A 20,559-nucleotide genomic window follows, 5' to 3' on the forward strand; every position below is an offset into this window, starting at 1 on the left:
CAAATGACAGTCTCCAAGTAACACATTCTGTTCATAGTATGAAATGGAACTTGATTGTCAGTTGTCAAGAGATGTTGAAAACAGTATTATTACAAAACCAACACTTGTGAGTGACGAACTGACAAAGAATATTCCAACAAATTCGATATTTGGATTGTAATATATGAATCTGGTATCAAACGTGTCGATCGTATAAAATAACCAAAAACTGATGATCTTGGTTTAAAACTATTGTCTATTCAAAACAATCAAGACAGTCAAGACAATCATTGCAACATAAATACAAGTATTTCATTTGGTGTAGATCCGGCTATAATTCAATACTCATACTGCATCAACATCTCAATCGATATCAATCTTGATGGTTGCTGATACTTGACCGACTCAATCTTTGGATTTGTAAATTGCACTATTTTACACATTTAGTATTTGAATACAGCTGTGACAATAGATTCATCTTGGCTTGACCTACAACTGCACTTTGATCCGATCTTGTGTCGATTCTCGATTGTATTGATCCAATCCTGTGTCAATCATCAGTAGTCTTGATCGTATTGACACTTTTGATAGTTTCTGTAGACATATAATTGGATGATGTTGGTTTGGATGTTGGCCAGTAGTACTTTGAAGCAAGTGGAATAAACCGTTTTTCTGCTGGTAGACTTGTGTCATGCATGACATATGCAGCCGTTCCAATCAAAAAAAACAATATTGGATCAACTCTGGATGATATGAAGCAAGTGTATCTGATTGCTGGTGACATTCAACCTTGTATGATTGATGGTCAACAACAAATTATCACTAAAATCAACACTCGTTTCCCTGAGGACGTCTGTTGGAATCAAACAGCTTTAACGATCATCGCTTGAGTTAATCTTGGCCTGCGCATGAAGCAAGCTCGACGACCTGTCCGTGTGGATACAACTATTACTACCAATCAAAATCATACACATGCTACAGGTCTTAGACATCGTGTGTTTGGTTCGCCATTATCAGCCACGTCAATAGCATGTTCAAACACATCTACTACCACTATTACATATTCAGCTCGTCATTCGTACAGTTCTGGTGAGCCATCTAGTCAGCCATCTAGTCAACTATCTGGTCAACCATCTGGTCAATCCTCTTCGCTCCTTCAATCTAGCGAGTCGTTTCCAGATACTCCATTTCAGCCATACTCTGCATCACGAGTCACTCCAGGCAATGGTCGAGGCATATCTCCACGCAGAGCTCCACCTTCACCACGGACTAACCAAGACACAGATGTACATGCGCATGAACTGCAGTTTTATGGTTGGGTTTTGTTGATATTTACAGTGCTGTATTTCAGTGTCAATATGTTGATGATGGTTGGCAGCAAGTGGATGATTCCTGCAGACACACAACACAAGGTATTTGGCTATTATGATTGACAATGAATTGATTAACCATTTAAAACTGACTCGACTGTATTCGATTTCACTTTGATTCAATCCAATCCAATTCAATCTCAACCAACTCGATAGGTTCTAAAATGGATCCGAGACGATACATATTATTGCTATCTGATACCGATTCTTGGACCTGTTTTTGTATTCTTTATTTTTTTCAACTGGTTAGGCATGAAGTACTTTCGACAAAACGCATAACACCTCAATAAACATATTAATCAACAAACATACTGGCCATTGATAAGATTAGTTTGATACACTGTCAAAGTGTAACATTATATCAGTGGTTTTATAAATATTGATTTTTGTGGCCATCGAATGTAGTGTTAGTTGTGCCGCTCGGATTGGATTGGACATAGTTGTCCAGCCACTGTATAAATGTGTTTATAATCGGTTAAACCAATGCCAGGTGAACACACATGATTTTTAGTCAAGATTGGCAGATGTTTGCTTTGCTATACAAGCATGACGAAACTGCTTGGTTGATTCGAGTCGGATTGCATCTGAAAATTTGACAGTCAAAGCCAGTCCATGACATATATTGCAGATAGACTCAAACGGCATACGGTTGATGGCTCAAGTGTTTAGAGTGGTTGAGTGATCAAGATTGATAGATTGTATTTTGAAACTCGAGGCACAAAGCACGATCGAGGTCGCGAATATCATCTAGGATATGCTGTACTATAATGGACTATGCTGTAGCATAGTGTAGCAAATATGTCATGTCATTATACGATGGTCCACGACTGTTTTTATTCGGCCTAGTTTTGATTTGTAATGTAAACCAGTCGAGATCTTGTCGACTTGATACATTGACCAAAACAACAGCATGATATATTTCTGAGCATCTTTGACTGTGGTGACTGAGTGGATTGCACCAATCGATTATTATACGCCTATGGTGTAGTATTGTATTGGACATGACATGACAGTCTAGTTTTGATGGTTCCAGTTTGGTTGTAATGTTTTGCGCAGTATGCGGTCTAGTTGGAGATAAATGGAGCAGCTTGAACAATCCCATTCGCGAGCTGATAAAAAGCATAATGCGCTATTAACTATACCACAGTCAATGCAAAACTGTAACATCATCTGCTTATGAAACACTGATTATGAATAAGCAAATCCCGACTGGTGCCAATAGGTGGCGTGGTTGAATGGTTTCATTCTCGGCCAAAGCCACGTTGAATTTTGAATAAATACAGAGCATTTGGAGCCACTTTTTGATATCGAAATATTCGATTTGAACTGACTGTTGTACCAAATCTTGACTGTCATTGCATTTAAGCTGCCATCATATATTGATATTATATTTACTTGAGCGTCCATTTCATTCATAACCTAACAAATTCCAACAATGATTGCTTCTACTTATTTGTTCACCATTTTTGCTGCGTTTGCCATGACTGCATCTGCAGCAGACTCAACCCAGTCCTCAGCTCCATCCCAGTCTCCACCAGTGGCTATTACAGGAATGGGTGTTGCTGGAGCGTGCAAGGATGACTCGTCGTGTGAAGAAGGTCTCAAATGCAATCGCCTCAGTACTCAAGATCCAAGCAGTGATGGCGTTTGCACTGTTTCAGATGGAAAGGTTGTTGAATTGGGTGCCAAATGTGGCGGATTCATGCGTTCAGCCCCACAGTGTGCCAACGGACTCACTTGCAAACTTGGTCCAGTCTCTGATGGAGGTGGTGTCTGTGAAGCAGGCACATCCACTACTCCTGGCAATGGAACTGTCCCCAATGCTCCTAGTGGAAACAGCACTGCTTCTGCGCCAAGTTCTTTGGTCAGCACTCCTGTAGGCATTCATCCTTCCTCCGCTCTTGTGAATCAATCTTCTACTGCTGACTCCGCTGCTCCTGCTGGCTCCACCGCTTCTGCCACTCATGCCGCTTCTGAGTCCTCTTATCCCGGCCCATCCTCCGTTCCTTCTTCTCACTCTTCCAATTCCAACCAAACAGACGCATACCTTTCGGCAGGTGTCTTGGTTGGATCAAACGCAGCCGTTCATGCCTTTGGCGCACTCTGTGTTTCACTTGTGTTTATGTTTTTGTAAACCCACTGAAATGACGTCTCCAAGCTTCAATTGTTTATTTCTTTTGATGGCATGTCTGGTGCCTTTGTAAAAACAAGCTTGTTGATTATGTATCTAAAACTCTCATGTCTTGTTCTATGAGAGAATAATGGACAAATTCTTACCGTCGTATTCACGTAAAATGGAGCATTGTTCTGCAATGATACTTCTGGAATAAATAATAGTTGAATATTCATTATGCTTTTCTACACATCGATTTACAACTGTATTCATAGAATGAGATATTGAATAAGTCGGAATACATGATAAACAGTCATGTTTGATTGGTGCCAATCTTACTGGACAAGATTGTTTTTAAACTCACTAGTTTCTTGATACTCATTCTTGTACAAGAATACAGAGTGAATGTTGACATCTCTGTTCCAATGCATTCCACATCTTTTCAACCTCCAACTTTCCTTTCCTTCAAAACAAATATTTCAAATCAACACTCAATGATCGGCATGTATAGTTGCACTCTCGAGATATGTTGAGCTAGAACGTATCTGATATTAGAATAGAGTTTCAATAAAAGTAATCAATATCCAATAACAACGAACATGTAACGATTGTTTATTCCAAGACAATCATTACAAGATCAATACAAAATTGTTCATTTTACGTGAATACGGCTGTAATTCTCAATCCATTAAATGGTGCGGAATATTCAAACTCGGCGTATTTCAAAACTAGACAACCTTGTATCTGTTGCAAAAACTATCCAAGTATCTGCATGATAGTCTTGTTCATATGCTATATTGTGCGAGTCGATTGGTTTGATGATGGCAGTATAAAGCCAACTTTGCTCACATTTTATTCACGCAATGAGTTTACATTCCCAAATAAACAGTTGAAAACAAGTTTTGCTGTAAAACAAAACTGATAGTTTGTAGAGCCATCTATTCATTTAAAGCAACAATCTAGTTGTCATCAAAAGCAGTTTATTTTATCCTAGACACTTTGTAAATGTGTTATGGAGCTTGGACAAACAACCAAATGACTGAATCATTTAATCTTTTCAATGGACATGTAAACTTGCCGTTAAAATCAACATGGCTTGGCCAAAGGTTCCGGGGCATAATGTTTTCTTGTGTACAAAATCTATTCCTCAACATTTACCTAACCGGCCTTATTTTCAATGTGACATCAATGCTGATTGCAGCTCTGGAAACATGTAATTCAAGAATATGAATCAATTTAAATTTATTCCCTTTGCTTTGATGTCACATCTATACGCTTTGTCGGAGCAAATCGGTAAGTTGCTTATTGTCGGAGTTTATTGCAACTAAAATCGCGAGACATGGCCCAAGTAACTCGAATGATTGAATCAACCGCAACTAAATTCGTGAATGCTTCAAGAAACCATGCGGTGGACAGCATATTAGGAGCCAATGGGCTGATGATAATTATCTAGTGATTTTGGAACAGGGGTTTTTTTTCTGGTCGAAAGAGTACAAAGAGCTCCTGTATTGCGGCTATAATTGCTTTTGGTTTTACTGAGTATGACATTGGGATGCGCAATGAAATAATGTCGACTCAAGATACTAATCAACAAGATGGTTTGCAGTCGGATACAACGGTACATCATCACTTGCAAATGCCAGGCAATTATCGGTCAAAGGAAATGTATCCTTTACTTGACAGTTTATCACAATCATCTGGTTCGATTCAAAATACTGTACATGAGCTATCCAAGATCCAATCCCAACCCTGCTTTTCCCACAATGACAACCATCTCAATTGTGATCCTAGACACGCATGGGTGCAGCAAGAACAGCTTCGCCTATCAAATGAAGCATGCATTCGTCAGATACAGCCCTCCGACATTGCTAAAAGTAGGTACTCTCCAGTCATTCCTTATCTATTATTCTGAGTTTGAGAATTTCTTGATTTATGGTAATCCGTTCCTGTTCCCTACTTTTGCTCTCCTTTTTGTTACATCAAAAAATGTGACGTGTCGAATAAACTTTGGCATTAGTGTAATGTCCACTATTTGGTCTGATGCTGGCTGAGGCAGTGTGCTGGTTGGCTTGTGTCATTTCAAAAGGCATTTGGACGCCCAAATCAGTAGCGGTTACTGATTTTTTATTGATGTACATTGAACAGTTTTATTTTGCCAAGATATACATAATCTCTACATATCAATTTTTTAAAGTTGCTCATCACGCTATATATCTTTTTACTAGACACACCATTAAATCATACCCAGCCGCAAATGAAAGGATATCCTAGCATGCCATGGTCCAATACCAGCCCTAATCTAGTTCTTAATACCCAACCTTCTCAGGACACACCACAATCACATATTCATTCCACTCAAGAGTCGCTTTCTAAACCAAGCTCTCAGTCCAATTTATTACCCATCACAGTTCTTTCCAATCCTTTTTTTAATTCCAACTTTTTTCTATCTCCAATGCACCAAGCAAGCTTTTCTCCTCATTTGTCGTCACAGTTACTCATGGCAAACAAGTCGCATTCTCAAAATGAATCCATATCGCACCAGAATCCAAACCCACCCGCGACAACACCGTACAAGAACAAAAACGAGCCACAAGTTTTGGATATAGTCATGCCAGCCACTACGAAACCAACTCCAAGTATGGGGTTACATCATTACCGTATGGCATCGATGCCATCACGTATTACTAATTTACAACGCGACGTGGCACCCCAGTCTATTGTAACGACTTGGATTCCAGTTCAATCCCAAGAGATGGTGCATTCCAAACTCAACTGTCCGGACTCTACCTTGTCTTGTTCAAAACCCCCACAATGGGGTACTTTGTCTGATTTTTCTACCCACCATCATCAAGAGCTCTCTGTGGCCGTAGCAAGTGAGCCTCAGACTTCATCTGCCAGTCCAAAGACATTCAAGCATCGAACATCAGAACGACAACAACAGCAACGTCGCGCAAAACAAAACCGTGAAGCCCAACGAAGTTTTCGAACAAGACATAAAGCCTATGTACAACAACTCGAACAAAGGGTCGTTCAATTACAAGCCATGGTTGCTGTTGCCAAATCAAGTAGTGGATGGCAAGACGAACGACAAGAAGTGTTTAATACTGTTTATAAAGCGTGTAAGCCGTTTTTGGTACCTTTGAATCAGGTTGTGTGTTCGTCGGGTGAAGGTGTGTTGACGCAGCATTCAAATGAACGCAATACCTCGGTAGAGAGTGAGCGGGGCATGCATTCTTCATCTGCATCCTTACCGAGTCAGTCTGCAATAACATTGCTTGCAAATGAAATTGTACAAAGTCTAAAGGCTGTGGCTACAAAGTATGATACAATGTGGGATCGTTCCATCAATTTAGATTCGGATCCCACCATGGTTCACGACAATCTAAAATGAATCCGACGCTTTGGTGCAGGGCTAAACCATGTACTCCAATTTTTTGCCTATATGCTTTTTGCGTGTTTATCTTGCTCTATTTTCAAGCATTTTGATGGTCACTTGAACACCTAATAAATACTATAGTTGATTTGATTCAATTATTCCGAAAATAAACTATAGTGATACACTGTTAATAGGGATAGTTGTATATACGTTCAATACAAAAAGCATCGCTTTTATTTGGGTTGGGGTGGTCGTTCAGATCCAGATCCAGACCCAGGCCCTGAGATGGATCCTCCGGTTGCTCTTTGCTGTTGCGCATACTGCTGCTGCTGTTGAGCCTGCTGCATGTGTTGAGCATAGTATTGAGCATACCGCGGATCATTGGCATATTGTACAGGTATGCCTTGCTGCTGTTGCAATTGTACACCGTATTGAGCATATCGTGCATCATATTGTTGCTGTGGTGATGGATGAGCATGCACTCCAGATTGGGGGTCATGAACACCAGGTCCAAATCCAGCAGCTGCACCAGGCCGAATATGCATCCTTGTAGGCTGTCCAGCACTAGTCAGCCCCGAATCTCTACTGGAAATACTTCCACGACCATCACTGGGGAAATTCGGCAAAGATTGGTTCTGACTCTGTTGTTGGTGATACATTTGCTGTTGACGAAGCTGCTGTTGTGCATTATACCGTGGGTCTATTGCATACTGTTGTTGTTGGGAATAGACTTGAGCATAATGATCTGCATACCGCGGATCTTGAGCATAGCGAGGATCAATCGAATATCGCGGATCATGTGTATATCGCACTTCGCTATGGCCCAATGCATGAAGATTAGGCTCACTTGCATGTTGTACAGAAGACACATGTGTTTGCCGAGAAGAATCACCAGATTGAGATGGATGACCACCACCCGAGCTCAAAGAGGGCGGACCAGGTCGGATATAATGCTGTTGTTGATGAGCATATCGTGGATCCACCATGTATTGCTGTTGTGCATAATACTGAGCATAGTACTCTGCGTATCGTGGATCTTGAGCATACTGTGGATCTGGTCCCGCAGCTTGCTGGTGAACATCATTGTTGGGTCGTGGCTGTCCACCCGATGCATATTTTTGATACTGTCCTGAAGCAGGCGATAATACACGAGTAACAGGAACAACAGGATATGGGTGAGCTGGTTGCTGAGCATAACCAACAGCAGTAGGTGGTATGGGCTGTTGATGCATCACCACACTAGGCCGGTGCATTTGGCTCGGTGGTAATGACGCAGTAGCAATATTATTTTGTCGAGGCATCGAAATAGGTATCTCGCCAGGTGAATCGGGTGACCCACCGTGAAGATCTGACAGAATAGATGTGTCCAAAGTCGGTGCACCATTCGCTGATGGTGAATATTGTAATTTTCCTGTTGCACCGGATGACGGCTGTCTTGTTTGATGCGATTCGTATTTTTGACTTCTAATAGCAGAAATCCCACCAGGAGTATTGGCGGCTTGAACAGCAGCTTGGATTGCGGCCGTGTGTGAATGCAATACATTGTCTTGTTTGACATTCTGTCGATGATCATACTTTGAGGGAGTCGTCTTGTCATCGGGTAACTGAGTACGGGTTTGTGAATCTCTGGCAGAAGCAGTATCCTGTGAAGTGTACACTTTGGTTGGAGTGGAGCTATCTACTCCATACTGTTGTTGACCTTCTGTCAGTTTCACCGATTCAAACTGATCTGCCAACTCATCACGGCTACGAGCAGGTGGGGATTGCGGTGACGACACGGAATGCATAGCATGTTGAGATGGTGAATTTCCGTGCAAAGGTCTTTGATTGGGAACAGCAGCCAACGCTTGTTGCTGATCGCGATGCTGTTGAAAAGAGGAAGGTTGTTGCTGTAAAACCTGAGTGTCCATTGATCCATTTCGAGCCGAGTCGTTCGTGGATGGGCGAGAATGTGTTGAAGGATTGGATGACGAAATCACTGGCATAGAAGGCAGTCCTGCATAGGTAATAGATTTTTGATCAGATGGTTGTCTATTAGCATCCTCAATGTTTGAACTGCTGACTTCGGGTTGTTGTGGCAATCCGTCAGATTTAGTAGAATGGCTCTCATCAACAACAGTAGCACCACTAGCAGTAGATATTGCAGCTGCACTGCTATTTGTAGCAAAAGAAGCTGATGTAGATACAGGAGCAGCGACTATTTGCTTTGGAGCGGTTTTTAGTGTGCCTGGTTTTTCTCGCATCCAATAGAAAAATGATCCCTTCTTTTTGCGATCAACAGCCACAATCATACCACATTGACGTGGACACAAGACTCGCAACGAGCACGAAGAATCAACAGTCAGTCGTTGTCTCAATTCAGCAGATTTCCAATTAACGATTTCAATAGTATTAATTCCGGCAGCAATTACGTGTTCCAAGGGTCGCAAGATAAGATGGACAGGAGGTTCGCTCCAACACACTCCATTTTTCCAACCTCCAACACCCGATCCCATCATAGGCTGAGCAGTAATGTCTACCACTTTGGTCACACGGTCATAGGTGCCAAGGAAGTAGCGATCAATTGGAGGAGCAGACTGAGCAGCTGCAGTATATGCATTTGATCCAGAAACAGCAGCAAGCTTACGATTGACGGTCCCTTGTGGACGAACAGTGTTTCGCATCATTTCTTGTAGTTTTTCATGGGAAAATGGAATCTGTGAAAAGTTGCGCCATCTGGGTTTAGCACCAGCACGCTCGCGAAAGTCGCGATGGACAAGGATTTCCTTTACTTTAGAGTGCTCAACGTCAACCATGTTCATTTCGCCAGTGTATCCAAGACACAGCTCACGAGCAACAAGTCCGTCGTGAAACATCATGAGAAATTGAGGAGTTTCAGGAAGCCAGAATGCTTTCAATTTCATGAATTTCAAGTAAGGTTCTTTGGCCCATTCAAATAGTACAATGTCTTGACGGAACAGCACGGTCAAGTAAATAGTAGTTTCTGTTTTTTCAATCAGGAAAGACTTGGTGTCCCTTGTGGCAATGATCTTGATAAAATCGGTGGTCCATCTAGAAACAAGTGCTGCCTCATCAACACTATCACGATTTAGGTTGGCATAGAAATCGTCAACGGGTGTGGATGCAATTTGCTCATTGTCTAAAAGTGCTGCTGCCATGGGAAGATTCATGTTCATTTTGGCAACGGTGCGGATGTTGTCTCCAAGAAGGTAGCGAATCAAGCGTCGAATTGAAGCGAGCTTATATTGACGGACATGATCACGCTTACCAGACAAAGCCATGATAACTCCGTATTCGTGCAAAATTTCAATCTGCCTAAAGCGGACATCACGAATCAATGGAACCGGTTGCTTGATGGTTCCCTCTGTCAGATCGATAAAGTACAAGCCCTTGTCACCACCCAGTAGCATGTATATACCATCCAGCACGTCAGCAGTAAAGAATTCGTTACGACTGGCAGTGATGGGAGTGGGCTCGAATACTTGCAATTCGACACTCTGTACAGCATTCACAAACACTGGGAAATCTGTTGGGGAGATCTGATGGGATTGGGGTTGAGTTTGTGAAGATGGCAATTGTATTTTGTTTTGTTGCTGTTGATGTTGTGCATGCGTGTCGGTCAAACTTGCAGAATTAACAGTGGGAAGGATTGCAGTAACACTACGCTGGTCCTTGGCGGCTTCTGCCTGCTTAACAGTTTCGGCAATAAGTTTAGGAGGTGCTTCTGCTCGACGATCGTCATCATCGTCATCATCATCATCTACACTGAATCCAGCCTTTTTCTTTTCAGCAATGGTCTTGGCCTTGGCCACCAGATCCGATACAATTTTTTCCCTAGAAACTCCCTTGATTTTTGCAAAAAACGGATGCTCTAATAGTTCAGCAGCGCTGGGTCGTTTTGCAGGACTCTTTATCAAACATTGAGAAACAAAATCTATAAATGGTTTTGAAAAGTTTTTAGGTTTTGCAAATCCGATTTCTGATTTGGGAATAAGTTGTAATGCTCGCATAGGATGAATATCTGAAAGGGGAGGATTTTTTTCAGCAATCTCGATGGCAGTGATGCCAAGTGACCAAATATCTGATTTACTGTCATATGTGGCATCTCGTCCGGATGTACTGTCAGGATCTGTCATGATAACCTCTGGCGCCATCCAATACCTAAACATGAACGTATCGGATGAGATGACTCCAAACAAGAGATGGCAACAAGTAGAGAATTTCAAAACTACTTACGGAGTTCCAATAAATGTATTGGCACGACCACTTGGGCTTTGAAGTTGAGCCGATACACCAAAATCAGCCAATTTGACCTGACCTTCATCAGTCAAGAGCACATTACCAGCCTTGATATCACGATGAATAAGATTTGCTTTGTTGTGCAAGTAGTCTAATCCATTTAGTGATTCGTATAAAATGGCGGCAATCTGATCCTCACTGAGGGGATTTTTGATAGTTCTATAAATTGAGTCAAGGGAACCACCACCACAGAATTCCATACAAATCTAGAATTATGACAGAATCAGCATAGATGATGGATTGACACTTTGCAAGATAGAATGTAGCACGAACTCACCCACAAATCCAAGCCTTTTAAATAGCAATCATAATATTTTGTAATATTGGGATGATTGCATCGTTCAAGAATCTCCATTTCCAACAGCGTTTCTCTCAACTCATCCTCTTTAAGAAAAACAACCTTGACAGCGACAAAAGTGGAACCATGCATCTTTCCCTGATTGCAATGACAATAGAAAGTATTTAGAAATCAAGACATGAAATACATGTGGCTTTAGGAAGTTGAAAGAAACAAGTTGATCACATTGACGTAGTAGTTTGATTCCATTCATTCTATTCATCCCAGACGACAAGCCAATGCCAGACAGTGACCAGAGCTGTTTAGTAAACCCTGAGCAAAGCACTGATTCGATATGAAGCAACTGACGGATCAGAACAACACATGAATGGTCTGGAAGTGATTGAAGTTGAGAGTCGGAAGAGTTCTATCCAGCAATGCAATCAAGAGAAACAGAGTAATCAAACAGTAAAGTTGAATCCATTAGTCAATACCTTGTAAACAGCACCATAGTTTCCCTTGCCAATAGTTTGCAGTAACTCCACATGGCCTCGAGGGGAAGTCATGCGTAATAGCACAGGAAACTTTTTGCCATACTGAGCAATAGACATGATGAGTAAGCAGTTCCAGTAGTGTCAATGTCTGTCAAGTTGCTACTGAATTTAAAATCAAAGGTTTCAATGCTTGAATGCAATGTCAAGTTGAATCTTTTTTGAATTCATTTCAAACTTTGTCATGACTCGAGTTATTGTCGCGTTCATATTCAATTCAATTCTATTCATCAATTCATTCATTTCTATTCAATTCATTAATAAAATGAATAGAATTGATGAATCAATTCATTTAAAATTCATTCAAATTATTCAATTCATTTTTATTCATTCAAATTAACTTGTTAATCTATTGTCATTTTTACTGTTTTTAAATCTCATCGCGTTGAAATCTATTCATTTAAACTACTGTTGACTTGATTCTAATCATCTCAATATTCATTCTTTATTTTTCTGCTTACTCTTCTTCTCTTCTTCTTCTGCAATCTTGTGCAACCTTGCTCTTTCCTCTTTGGTCTTGGCTGCTCGGATCGCTGTCCATCGATCCACTGTTGTTTCCGCTGCTACTGATTCAACCACTACATGCTTCTCTTCCATAAATGGTATCTGAAACCCACTCAGGCACAATGCTGCCTCCCAGTCATTCTTACCTGTTGTATACATCATCACATCCGTCTCAAACATTCTTGGATACTGATCAAAATGAGGTTCAATATCAGGAAAATATCCTACTGCTGTTTCTGGCAAAACAAGCTTCATCATGCCTTGATCGTTTCCAATAGGACTTATTCCCTTGAACTCTCGCATTCGAGGAAGCACGCACTGTGTAAGCTTATCAATAAATCCATACATGAGCGATCCAGTAAGCTCAACTCGTGCTCCTAATGGCATCCCTGCTCGGATTCGCTTACTTGAATCTCCCGTCTCTGCAAACAATGGACTTGCCTGTGTTCCACTAATGGATTGCAAACACATGATCGCTGACAGTAAAAGATTCTTGTTGGTTGCTGCTTGCTCGCACCAGATCTTGAGCTCAATACGCTTGGGAATAGGCAAGCGCGATGGTAGAGGTGCATACGGCGGCGGCGGTGGTGGTGGCGGCTTGGCTGTCAGAATATGACGAGGAACTGCTGTATAGTCAATGGGATTATACAACAATTTTCGGTATCTTCTGGGTCGCAATTCCTGTTTTGCTGTTTCTAAAGCCAGCAACGACGATACCATCTGCTGCGACTCGGGACGAGTAGGAAGCTTTGCCAGTGTAGATGAATACAGATCGTGAAGTGGATAATCTCCTAAAGACCTATTCCATTCAGGAAAACTCTCAAGAGCATCCAGTCCTGCTGATGGGGAAAAATGATCATAAGACAAAACCATCAGATCCTCCATCAACGAGTTGTAGTAATGCTCCTCCAGTCTGGGTCGAAACACATCATGAACAAGCGGAATTTGATCGGTAGAAACAAATCGAACATATCCAGAATGTCTTGGCAAAACACAAGGCGCTCTCTTGCGTAGCATCAGCAACAAACTAGCCATGATGTGCAGCAGTCCAGTTACTGCAATGATTTCTCGTTTTGCTATGAATTTCAAGTCAAGAAAAATCCAAGCCTGATGCTTTTATACAGTATATTCGCTATATTTTAGAGCTTGTTCCTTAAACTACTGGCCATATCGCTTAAACTCAACGCGACTTTCGTCAATTTCAATCCCAAAACCAACATGCATAGTATAGTATATGTTGTCATCTTTGTATTAACAGGCAAGCTATATTAATATTTAAATATAAAACTGCCAATACTTGATTTAATCCTTGTAAAACTCAATTTTTTAAAACGTATTCCATTCACTTATGCAACATTAAACTTTGTAAACTATTGGCAATATCTAGAGTACGTATGCGCTACATCTACACCCTATACTTATGGAGGTAATCGCACAACTTACCCAAATGGTTCAACTCGCAATGACTCGGCTATTTCAAACCCCGATTTTAAAACAACTGGCTCGGGCCATGTTAATATTCGTGCAATGCCAACCCAGTCTGCTCCATCTGCATCATCTCTCCAGCTTCAAGCGTCATGGGCAAAACTTAACAACATAACCATTTCATACTCATCCTACCCAAATCTCCCAAAAACTAATAATGATGCTGCTGGAGCAATCTTGGATGCGTGTCGTGATTTAAATCAAACCCATGACACCTTTGATTTGGTATGGATCAGCGTCGATATGATTGGTGATGTTTCCGACTGTTTTATTGATCTGTGGGCTTGGGATGACGGGTTTGGTCAAAATTTACAAAAAGATTTACTTGATGCTGGAGTAGTCTCGGACCGTCTAGGTAACATGCATCATTCATTTTGAAATTAAGCCATGTAGTGTATTCTAAACGTGTTCGACTAAACAAACCTACCGATTTCATCAATACTGCTTTGTTTTAGTCGCTATTCCAGCAGGCAAGTATAATGCATGTTTTGATTGAAATACATTATGTGCATTTACTCTTGAGCTGTAAACAGGCAGTCTCATATCAAGTCATTTTATGTAGATATTCAAACCACAATGCTGATGTACAACAAAAACTACTTGAGCGTTCACGGCTACTATACACCTCCCACATCCATACAAGATATGGAATTCATGCTGCAAGACATTCTTCAAAACGAGCGTGCCGTTGAAAATTATAAACTAAGTGGGTATACTTCCTCATTTCAAGGTAACTCGATAACTTTGCTTTGTCAGATCAAATAAATTGTGCATGTATGCGTCTAACGTGTACACCTTTATCCCAACTGTATATCTGGGATACCAAGATCCACAGTCGTGGCCAATACTCGTTTCTGAATGGATCGCATGTTCTAATGCAAGCATCATCACTCCAGATGGAAACGTTACAATCGCCGATAGTGATTTTGCCCTACTTCTCACCCACATTTCCACATGGGTCAATACGGGAATTATTGATTTAAACGATATTGATACATTTGGGCAGAGTGAAGCTCTATCGAGATTTGTACAAGGACAAGCCGTATTTCTTCATACCACATCAAACGATCTTGCGGCCGTGTTGGGCAGAAATGGTAACAGTGCAGTCATATTTGATGTTGGAGTCATTGGGATGCCAGCTTTGAATGGCATTGGAAGTGGAATAGGTGGATCAGATACGTTTGGGGTAGTGGATGGATACGCTTTGGCTGTGTACCGATACTCTAAAAACATTGATGCAGCTCTAAAAGTACTAGAATATTTAGTTTCTGATGTGTATGAAAAATCTGAATTTACAAGTCCAGATGAGCAAGGTGATTTCGATTTTCCCATCAATCGACATCTACTTCAAGGTAAATAATAGCCATGCGCTTATTCGGGTGCATCCAAATCAAACAGTATAACAACTATTTCAAATCTATATAATTCGTGCTAACGTGATACAAACTATACTGACTAATCCATGATTTGGGTTGAATCCGTCAATCACATCACTCGACTTTATGAACCCTCTTTTAGACCCAGTTATAGCCACACACCTTACCGATCCAATCACCAATCTCTATCAAAACATAACTCTTACAAATCGTCCAGCGACCATGGTAGGCTCTCATTACAACAATATTTCGCTTCTTATCACTGCCACCATGACCAATATTTTTCACGGAGTTTCAGATATTCGTACACTGCTTGACGAGCTTGATACGAAACTTCTTAAAGAGCTTGGAAAGAAGCCAAGGAATACTTTGACGGATGTGGACAATGCACCACCACCTGTGATTACACTTCCTGGGAGAAAACAGATTCAGTATATGGGTGTGCAAGTTGCACTTTTGTTTATTGTGATCGGGATAACGGTTGGAGTTATATTGTGTAGAAGATACTTTGAGCTTTATCCACACATGTTTGATTTGGATCGTCGTGGTGGTTCAGGAAACTCAGCAACAGGTGTAAAAGATGACTGGATGAGCGCGGCAAAGCATATTTTTACTACCAAACCTCGGATCAACACTGCTTCAACGAAACAATGGAATTTGAATACACCTTCCGACAATACACATTTCTCAACGCCATCAAAGTCGATTGCCGTTGTTGATGAAACACGTGATAGCAGGCAGGGAAGTTTGACTAGCCACCCATCCAAGCTTACAACTCCCAATGGGCCTCAAGTATCGGAAAAAACCAGACTTGTAGGCTCAGAAAAAGATTACCATGAAAGCCACTCCAGTGGCAGCTTAGAAAATGTTGATCTTGACTATAATCTAGAATCCGTCCGCTTGGTCCAGTGAAGCTCGGCACTCTTGAAATAATTATCTCGCAATATATTCACTTGCTCAGTTTTCCCAGTGCATTTTAATGCGTTATTGAAATGTAGTACAAAAATATAATAGAAAGCATAAAACAAAGTTTATTTAACGTCTGTAACTGTAAGATTCGTGTTGTCAACGCGTGCACTCATCAGGTTAAAAAAGCTTAAATCGCCAAAAGAACGGCAGCCAACATGGACAAAATTTTGAAAACAGAACCTGATACCAAAGCAGTTGATCCAGAAAGTGTAGGTTCAGAGTATATTGGGTGCTCACTAGTATCTGATTTAGTGTCGTTCCCCTTTGGATCGGCCGGATGATCGGGTCCATGGTGTTCATTTGCGCTAGCAGTGGAATTCGAACCAGATTGCTCAGTGGATAAAGTAGCACCACTAGGGAGAGCACAGACACCACCTCCATCAGAGACTGGACCAAGTTTGCAAGTGAGTCCGTTGGCACACTGTGGGGCTGAACGCGAAAACCCACCACATTTGGCACCTAGATCGACAACCTTTCCTTTTGGAACAGTGCAAATGCCATCACTGCCTGGATCTTGAGTATCAAGTCGTTTGCATTTGAGACCTTCATCGCACGACGAGTCATCCTTGCACGGTCCAGCAACACCCATTCCAACAAAAGCCACTGGTGGGGATGGAGCCGGAGCTGGAGATTGGGATGGAGGTGGGAATTGGGATGGAGCTGGAGCTGGAGCTGAAGCTGAAGCTGGGGTTAAAGATTTTGGGGAATTTATTAGAGATTTGTGTGAGACTGGAGATTTGTGTGGATTTACTGCAGATGCAGTCATGGCAAACGCAGCAAAAATGGTGAACAAATAAGTAGAAGCAATCATTGTTGGAATTTGTTAGGTTATGAATGAAATGGACGCTCAAGTAAATATAATATCAATATATGATGGCAGCTTAAGTGCAATGACAGTCAAGATTTGGTACAACAGTCAGTTCAAATCGAATATTTCGATATCAAAAAGTGGCTCCGAATGCTCTGTATTTATTCAAAATCCAACGTGGCTTTGGCCGAGAATGAAACCATTCAACCACGCCACCTATTGGCACCAGTCGGGATTTGCTTATTCATAATCAGTGTTTCATAAGCAGATGATGTTACAGTTTTGCATTGACTGTGGTATAGTTAATAGCGCATTATGCTTTTTATCAGCTCGCGAATGGGATTGTTCAAGCTGCTCCATTTATCTCCAACTAGACCGCATACTGCGCAAAACATTACAACCAAACTGGAACCACCAAAACTAGACTGTCATGTCATGTCCAATACAATACTACACCATAGGCGTATAATAATCGATTGGTGCAATCCACTCAGTCACCACAGTCAAAGATGCTCAGAAATATATCATGCTGTTGTTTTAGTCAATATATCAAGTCGACAAGATCTCGACTGGTTTACATTACAAATCAAAACTAGGCCGAATAAAAACAGTCGTGGACCATCGTATAATGACATGACATATTTGCTACACTATGCTACAGCATAATCCATTATAGTACAGCATATCCTAGATGATATTCGCGACCTCGATCGTGCTTTTGCTTTGAGTTTCAAAATACAATCTATCAATCTTGATCACTCAACCACTCTAAACACTTGAGCCATCAACCGTATGCCGTTTGAGTCTATCTGCAATATATGTCATGGACTGGCTTTGACTGTCAAATTTTCAGATGCAATCCGACTCGAATCAACCAAGCAGTTTCGTCATGCTTGTATAGCAAAGCAAACATCTGCCAATCTTGACTAAAAATCATGTGTGTTCACCTGGCATTGGTTTAACCGATTATAAACACATTTATACAGTGGCTGGACAACTATGTCCAATCCAATCCGAGCGGCACAACTAACACTACATTCGATGGCCACAAAAATCAATATTTATAAAACCACTGATATAATGTTACACTTTGACAGTGTATCAAACTAATCTTATCAATGGCCAGTATGTTTGTTGATTAATATGTTTATTGAGGTGTTATGCGTTTTGTCGAAAGTACTTCATGCCTAACCAGTTGAAAAAAATAAAGAATACAAAAACAGGTCCAAGAATCGGTATCAGATAGCAATAATATGTATCGTCTCGGATCCATTTTAGAACCTATCGAGTTGGTTGAGATTGAATTGGATTGGATTGAATCAAAGTGAAATCGAATACAGTCGAGTCAGTTTTAAATGGTTAATCAATTCATTGTCAATCATAATAGCCAAATACCTTGTGTTGTGTGTCTGCAGGAATCATCCACTTGCTGCCAACCATCATCAACATATTGACACTGAAATACAGCACTGTAAATATCAGCAAAACCCAACCGTAAAACTGCAGTTCATGCGCATGTACATCTGTGTCTTGGTTAGTCCGTGGTGAAGGTGGAGCTCTGCGTGGAGATATGCCTCGACCATTGCCCGGAGTGACTCGTGATGCAGAGTATGGCTGAAATGGAGTATCTGGAAACGACTCGCTAGATTGAAGGAGCGAAGAGGATTGACCAGATGGTTGACCAGATAGTTGACTAGATGGCTGACTAGAACTGTACGAATGACGAGCTGAATATGTAATAGTGGTAGTAGATGTGTTTGAACATGCTATCGACGTGGCTGATAATGGCGAACCAAACACACGATGTCTAAGACCTGTAGCATGTGTATGATTTTGATTGGTAGTAATAGTTGTATCCACACGGACAGGTCGTCGAGCTTGCTTCATGCGCAGGCCAAGATTAACTCAAGCGATGATCGTTAAAGCTGTTTGATTCCAACAGACGTCCTCAGGGAAACGAGTGTTGATTTTAGTGATAATTTGTTGTTGACCATCAATCATACAAGGTTGAATGTCACCAGCAATCAGATACACTTGCTTCATATCATCCAGAGTTGATCCAATATTGTTTTTTTTGATTGGAACGGCTGCATATGTCATGCATGACACAAGTCTACCAGCAGAAAAACGGTTTATTCCACTTGCTTCAAAGTACTACTGGCCAACATCCAAACCAACATCATCCAATTATATGTCTACAGAAACTGTCAAAAGTGTCAATACGATCAAGACTATTGATGCTTGACACAGGATTGGATCAATACAATCGAGAATCGACACAAGATCGGATCAAAGTGCAGTTGTAGGTCAAGCCAAGATGAATCTATTGTCACAGCTGTATTCAAATACTAAATGTGTAAAATAGTGCAATTTACAAATCCAAAGATTGAGTCGGTCAAGTATCAGCAACCATCAAGATTGATGTCGATTGAGATGTTGATGCAGTATGAGTATTGAATTATATCCGGATCTACACCAAATGAAATACTTGTATTTATGTTGCAATGATTGTCTTGACTGTCTTGATTGTTTTGAATAGACAATAGTTTTAAACCAAGATCATCAGTTTTTGGTTATTTTATACGATCGACATGTTTGATACCAGATTCATATATTACAATCCAAATATCGAATTTGTTGGAATATTCTTTGTCAGTCCATCACTCACAAGTGTTGGTTTTGTAATAATACTGTTTTCAAAATCATTGACAACTGACAATCAAGTTCCATTTCATACTATGAACAGAATATGTTACTTGGAGACTGTCAGTTGTCAGAGTTTCCAGAATTATTTGTGCTAATACTGTTTTGTACTTTGGGTTTGTCCAAGACTTGTTTCAGATCAATCTCGGACTCACAGTATATGATTTGTCATGTTGGATTGTGTGGATGTGTCATGGACTGCAACCGACGTATACTGTGCAATGACTGATCAATGTGTATGCAACCACACACTTGATGGTATTGTGCATTATAGTTGTTTGACAATGGATGGATGCTGGATGAGTAGGTTCTATGCAACTCGTCTGAATCGACCTACTTGAACCATCACTCGATGTAACTGACAACAATGTGTATACATGACAATTTGATGAGTCGAGTTTATGCTGGTAGCGTATTGGCAATACCCAACATAACTCTGGCGTCATCACCGAAACCACCAAACAGGAACTATCCAACAAACTTGTAGCACCAACACTCTGCCTATACGACACGACTTGATTGTATGAGATCATTTTGTTTCATTTCGTGTATCAATACCAAGTTTAAATAAAATTCATTTACAGCCGTGTTCATGTAAAATGAACAATTTTCTGTATTGATCTTGTAATGATTATCTTGGAATAAACAATCGTTACATATTCGTTGTTATTGGATATTGATTTCTTTTATTGAAACTCTATTCTAATATCAGATACGTTCTAGTTCAACATATCTCAGGGATGCAACTA

General features: G+C 40.8%; 9 protein-coding genes across 9 annotated transcripts; 5 read left to right on the forward strand and 4 right to left on the reverse strand.

Annotated features, from left to right (window-relative positions):
* Positions 1 to 674: 674 nt before the first annotated feature.
* On the forward strand, positions 675 to 1,412 carry BATDEDRAFT_27812 (uncharacterized protein; the record flags this gene model as incomplete). Its single annotated transcript, XM_006682107.1, has 2 exons — positions 675 to 771; positions 961 to 1,412. The coding sequence occupies 2 exons, from the start codon at positions 675 to 677 to the stop codon at positions 1,410 to 1,412; spliced, it is 549 nt and encodes a 182-aa protein (XP_006682170.1).
* Positions 1,413 to 2,670: 1,258 nt separating this feature from the next.
* Positions 2,671 to 3,696, forward strand: BATDEDRAFT_32395 (uncharacterized protein). Its single transcript, XM_006682155.1, has one exon. The coding sequence runs from the start codon at positions 2,830 to 2,832 to the stop codon at positions 3,481 to 3,483; it is 654 nt and encodes a 217-aa protein (XP_006682218.1). The 5' UTR covers positions 2,671 to 2,829; the 3' UTR covers positions 3,484 to 3,696.
* Positions 3,697 to 5,652: 1,956 nt separating this feature from the next.
* On the forward strand, positions 5,653 to 7,000 carry BATDEDRAFT_37459 (uncharacterized protein). Its single transcript, XM_006682175.1, has one exon. The coding sequence runs from the start codon at positions 5,717 to 5,719 to the stop codon at positions 6,851 to 6,853; it is 1,137 nt and encodes a 378-aa protein (XP_006682238.1). The 5' UTR covers positions 5,653 to 5,716; the 3' UTR covers positions 6,854 to 7,000.
* A 2,697-nt stretch (positions 7,001 to 9,697) lies between these two features.
* Positions 9,698 to 10,381, forward strand: BATDEDRAFT_33735 (uncharacterized protein; the record flags this gene model as incomplete). The annotated part of the gene is made up of 2 exons (XM_006682161.1): positions 9,698 to 10,230; positions 10,264 to 10,381. Coding segments are annotated over exons 1-2 (255 nt in total), but the record flags the coding sequence as incomplete, so codon positions are not given.
* A 308-nt stretch (positions 10,382 to 10,689) lies between these two features.
* Positions 10,690 to 11,980, reverse strand: BATDEDRAFT_14309 (uncharacterized protein; the record flags this gene model as incomplete). Its single annotated transcript, XM_006682069.1, has 4 exons — positions 10,690 to 10,999; positions 11,075 to 11,343; positions 11,415 to 11,573; positions 11,909 to 11,980. Coding segments are annotated over 4 exons (810 nt in total), but the record flags the coding sequence as incomplete, so codon positions are not given.
* A 412-nt stretch (positions 11,981 to 12,392) lies between these two features.
* Positions 12,393 to 13,545, reverse strand: BATDEDRAFT_37461 (mitochondrial 54S ribosomal protein YmL7/YmL5). The gene has a single exon (XM_006682176.1). It carries the CDS (start codon positions 13,502 to 13,504, stop codon positions 12,404 to 12,406), a length of 1,101 nt encoding a protein of 366 aa, XP_006682239.1. The 5' UTR covers positions 13,505 to 13,545; the 3' UTR covers positions 12,393 to 12,403.
* A 165-nt stretch (positions 13,546 to 13,710) lies between these two features.
* On the forward strand, positions 13,711 to 16,289 carry BATDEDRAFT_36081 (uncharacterized protein). Its single transcript, XM_006682165.1, has 6 exons — positions 13,711 to 13,727; positions 13,857 to 14,309; positions 14,410 to 14,428; positions 14,488 to 14,684; positions 14,782 to 15,306; positions 15,473 to 16,289. Exons 2-6 carry the CDS (start codon positions 13,997 to 13,999, stop codon positions 16,240 to 16,242), a joined length of 1,824 nt encoding a protein of 607 aa, XP_006682228.1. The 5' UTR covers positions 13,711 to 13,727; positions 13,857 to 13,996; the 3' UTR covers positions 16,243 to 16,289.
* A 137-nt stretch (positions 16,290 to 16,426) lies between these two features.
* BATDEDRAFT_27818 (uncharacterized protein) lies at positions 16,427 to 17,110 on the reverse strand (the record flags this gene model as incomplete). Its single annotated transcript, XM_006682108.1, has 1 exon — positions 16,427 to 17,110. One exon carries the CDS (start codon positions 17,108 to 17,110, stop codon positions 16,427 to 16,429), a length of 684 nt encoding a protein of 227 aa, XP_006682171.1.
* A 1,371-nt stretch (positions 17,111 to 18,481) lies between these two features.
* BATDEDRAFT_27819 (uncharacterized protein) lies at positions 18,482 to 19,207 on the reverse strand (the record flags this gene model as incomplete). Its single annotated transcript, XM_006682109.1, has 2 exons — positions 18,482 to 18,921; positions 19,111 to 19,207. 2 exons carry the CDS (start codon positions 19,205 to 19,207, stop codon positions 18,482 to 18,484), a joined length of 537 nt encoding a protein of 178 aa, XP_006682172.1.
* Between the last annotated feature and the right edge of the window lie 1,352 nt (positions 19,208 to 20,559).

Source organism: Batrachochytrium dendrobatidis (genome assembly GCF_000203795.2).
Source record: "Batrachochytrium dendrobatidis JAM81 unplaced genomic scaffold BATDEscaffold_15, whole genome shotgun sequence".
In the NCBI taxonomy this organism is placed as follows: domain Eukaryota; kingdom Fungi; phylum Chytridiomycota; class Chytridiomycetes; order Rhizophydiales; genus Batrachochytrium; species Batrachochytrium dendrobatidis.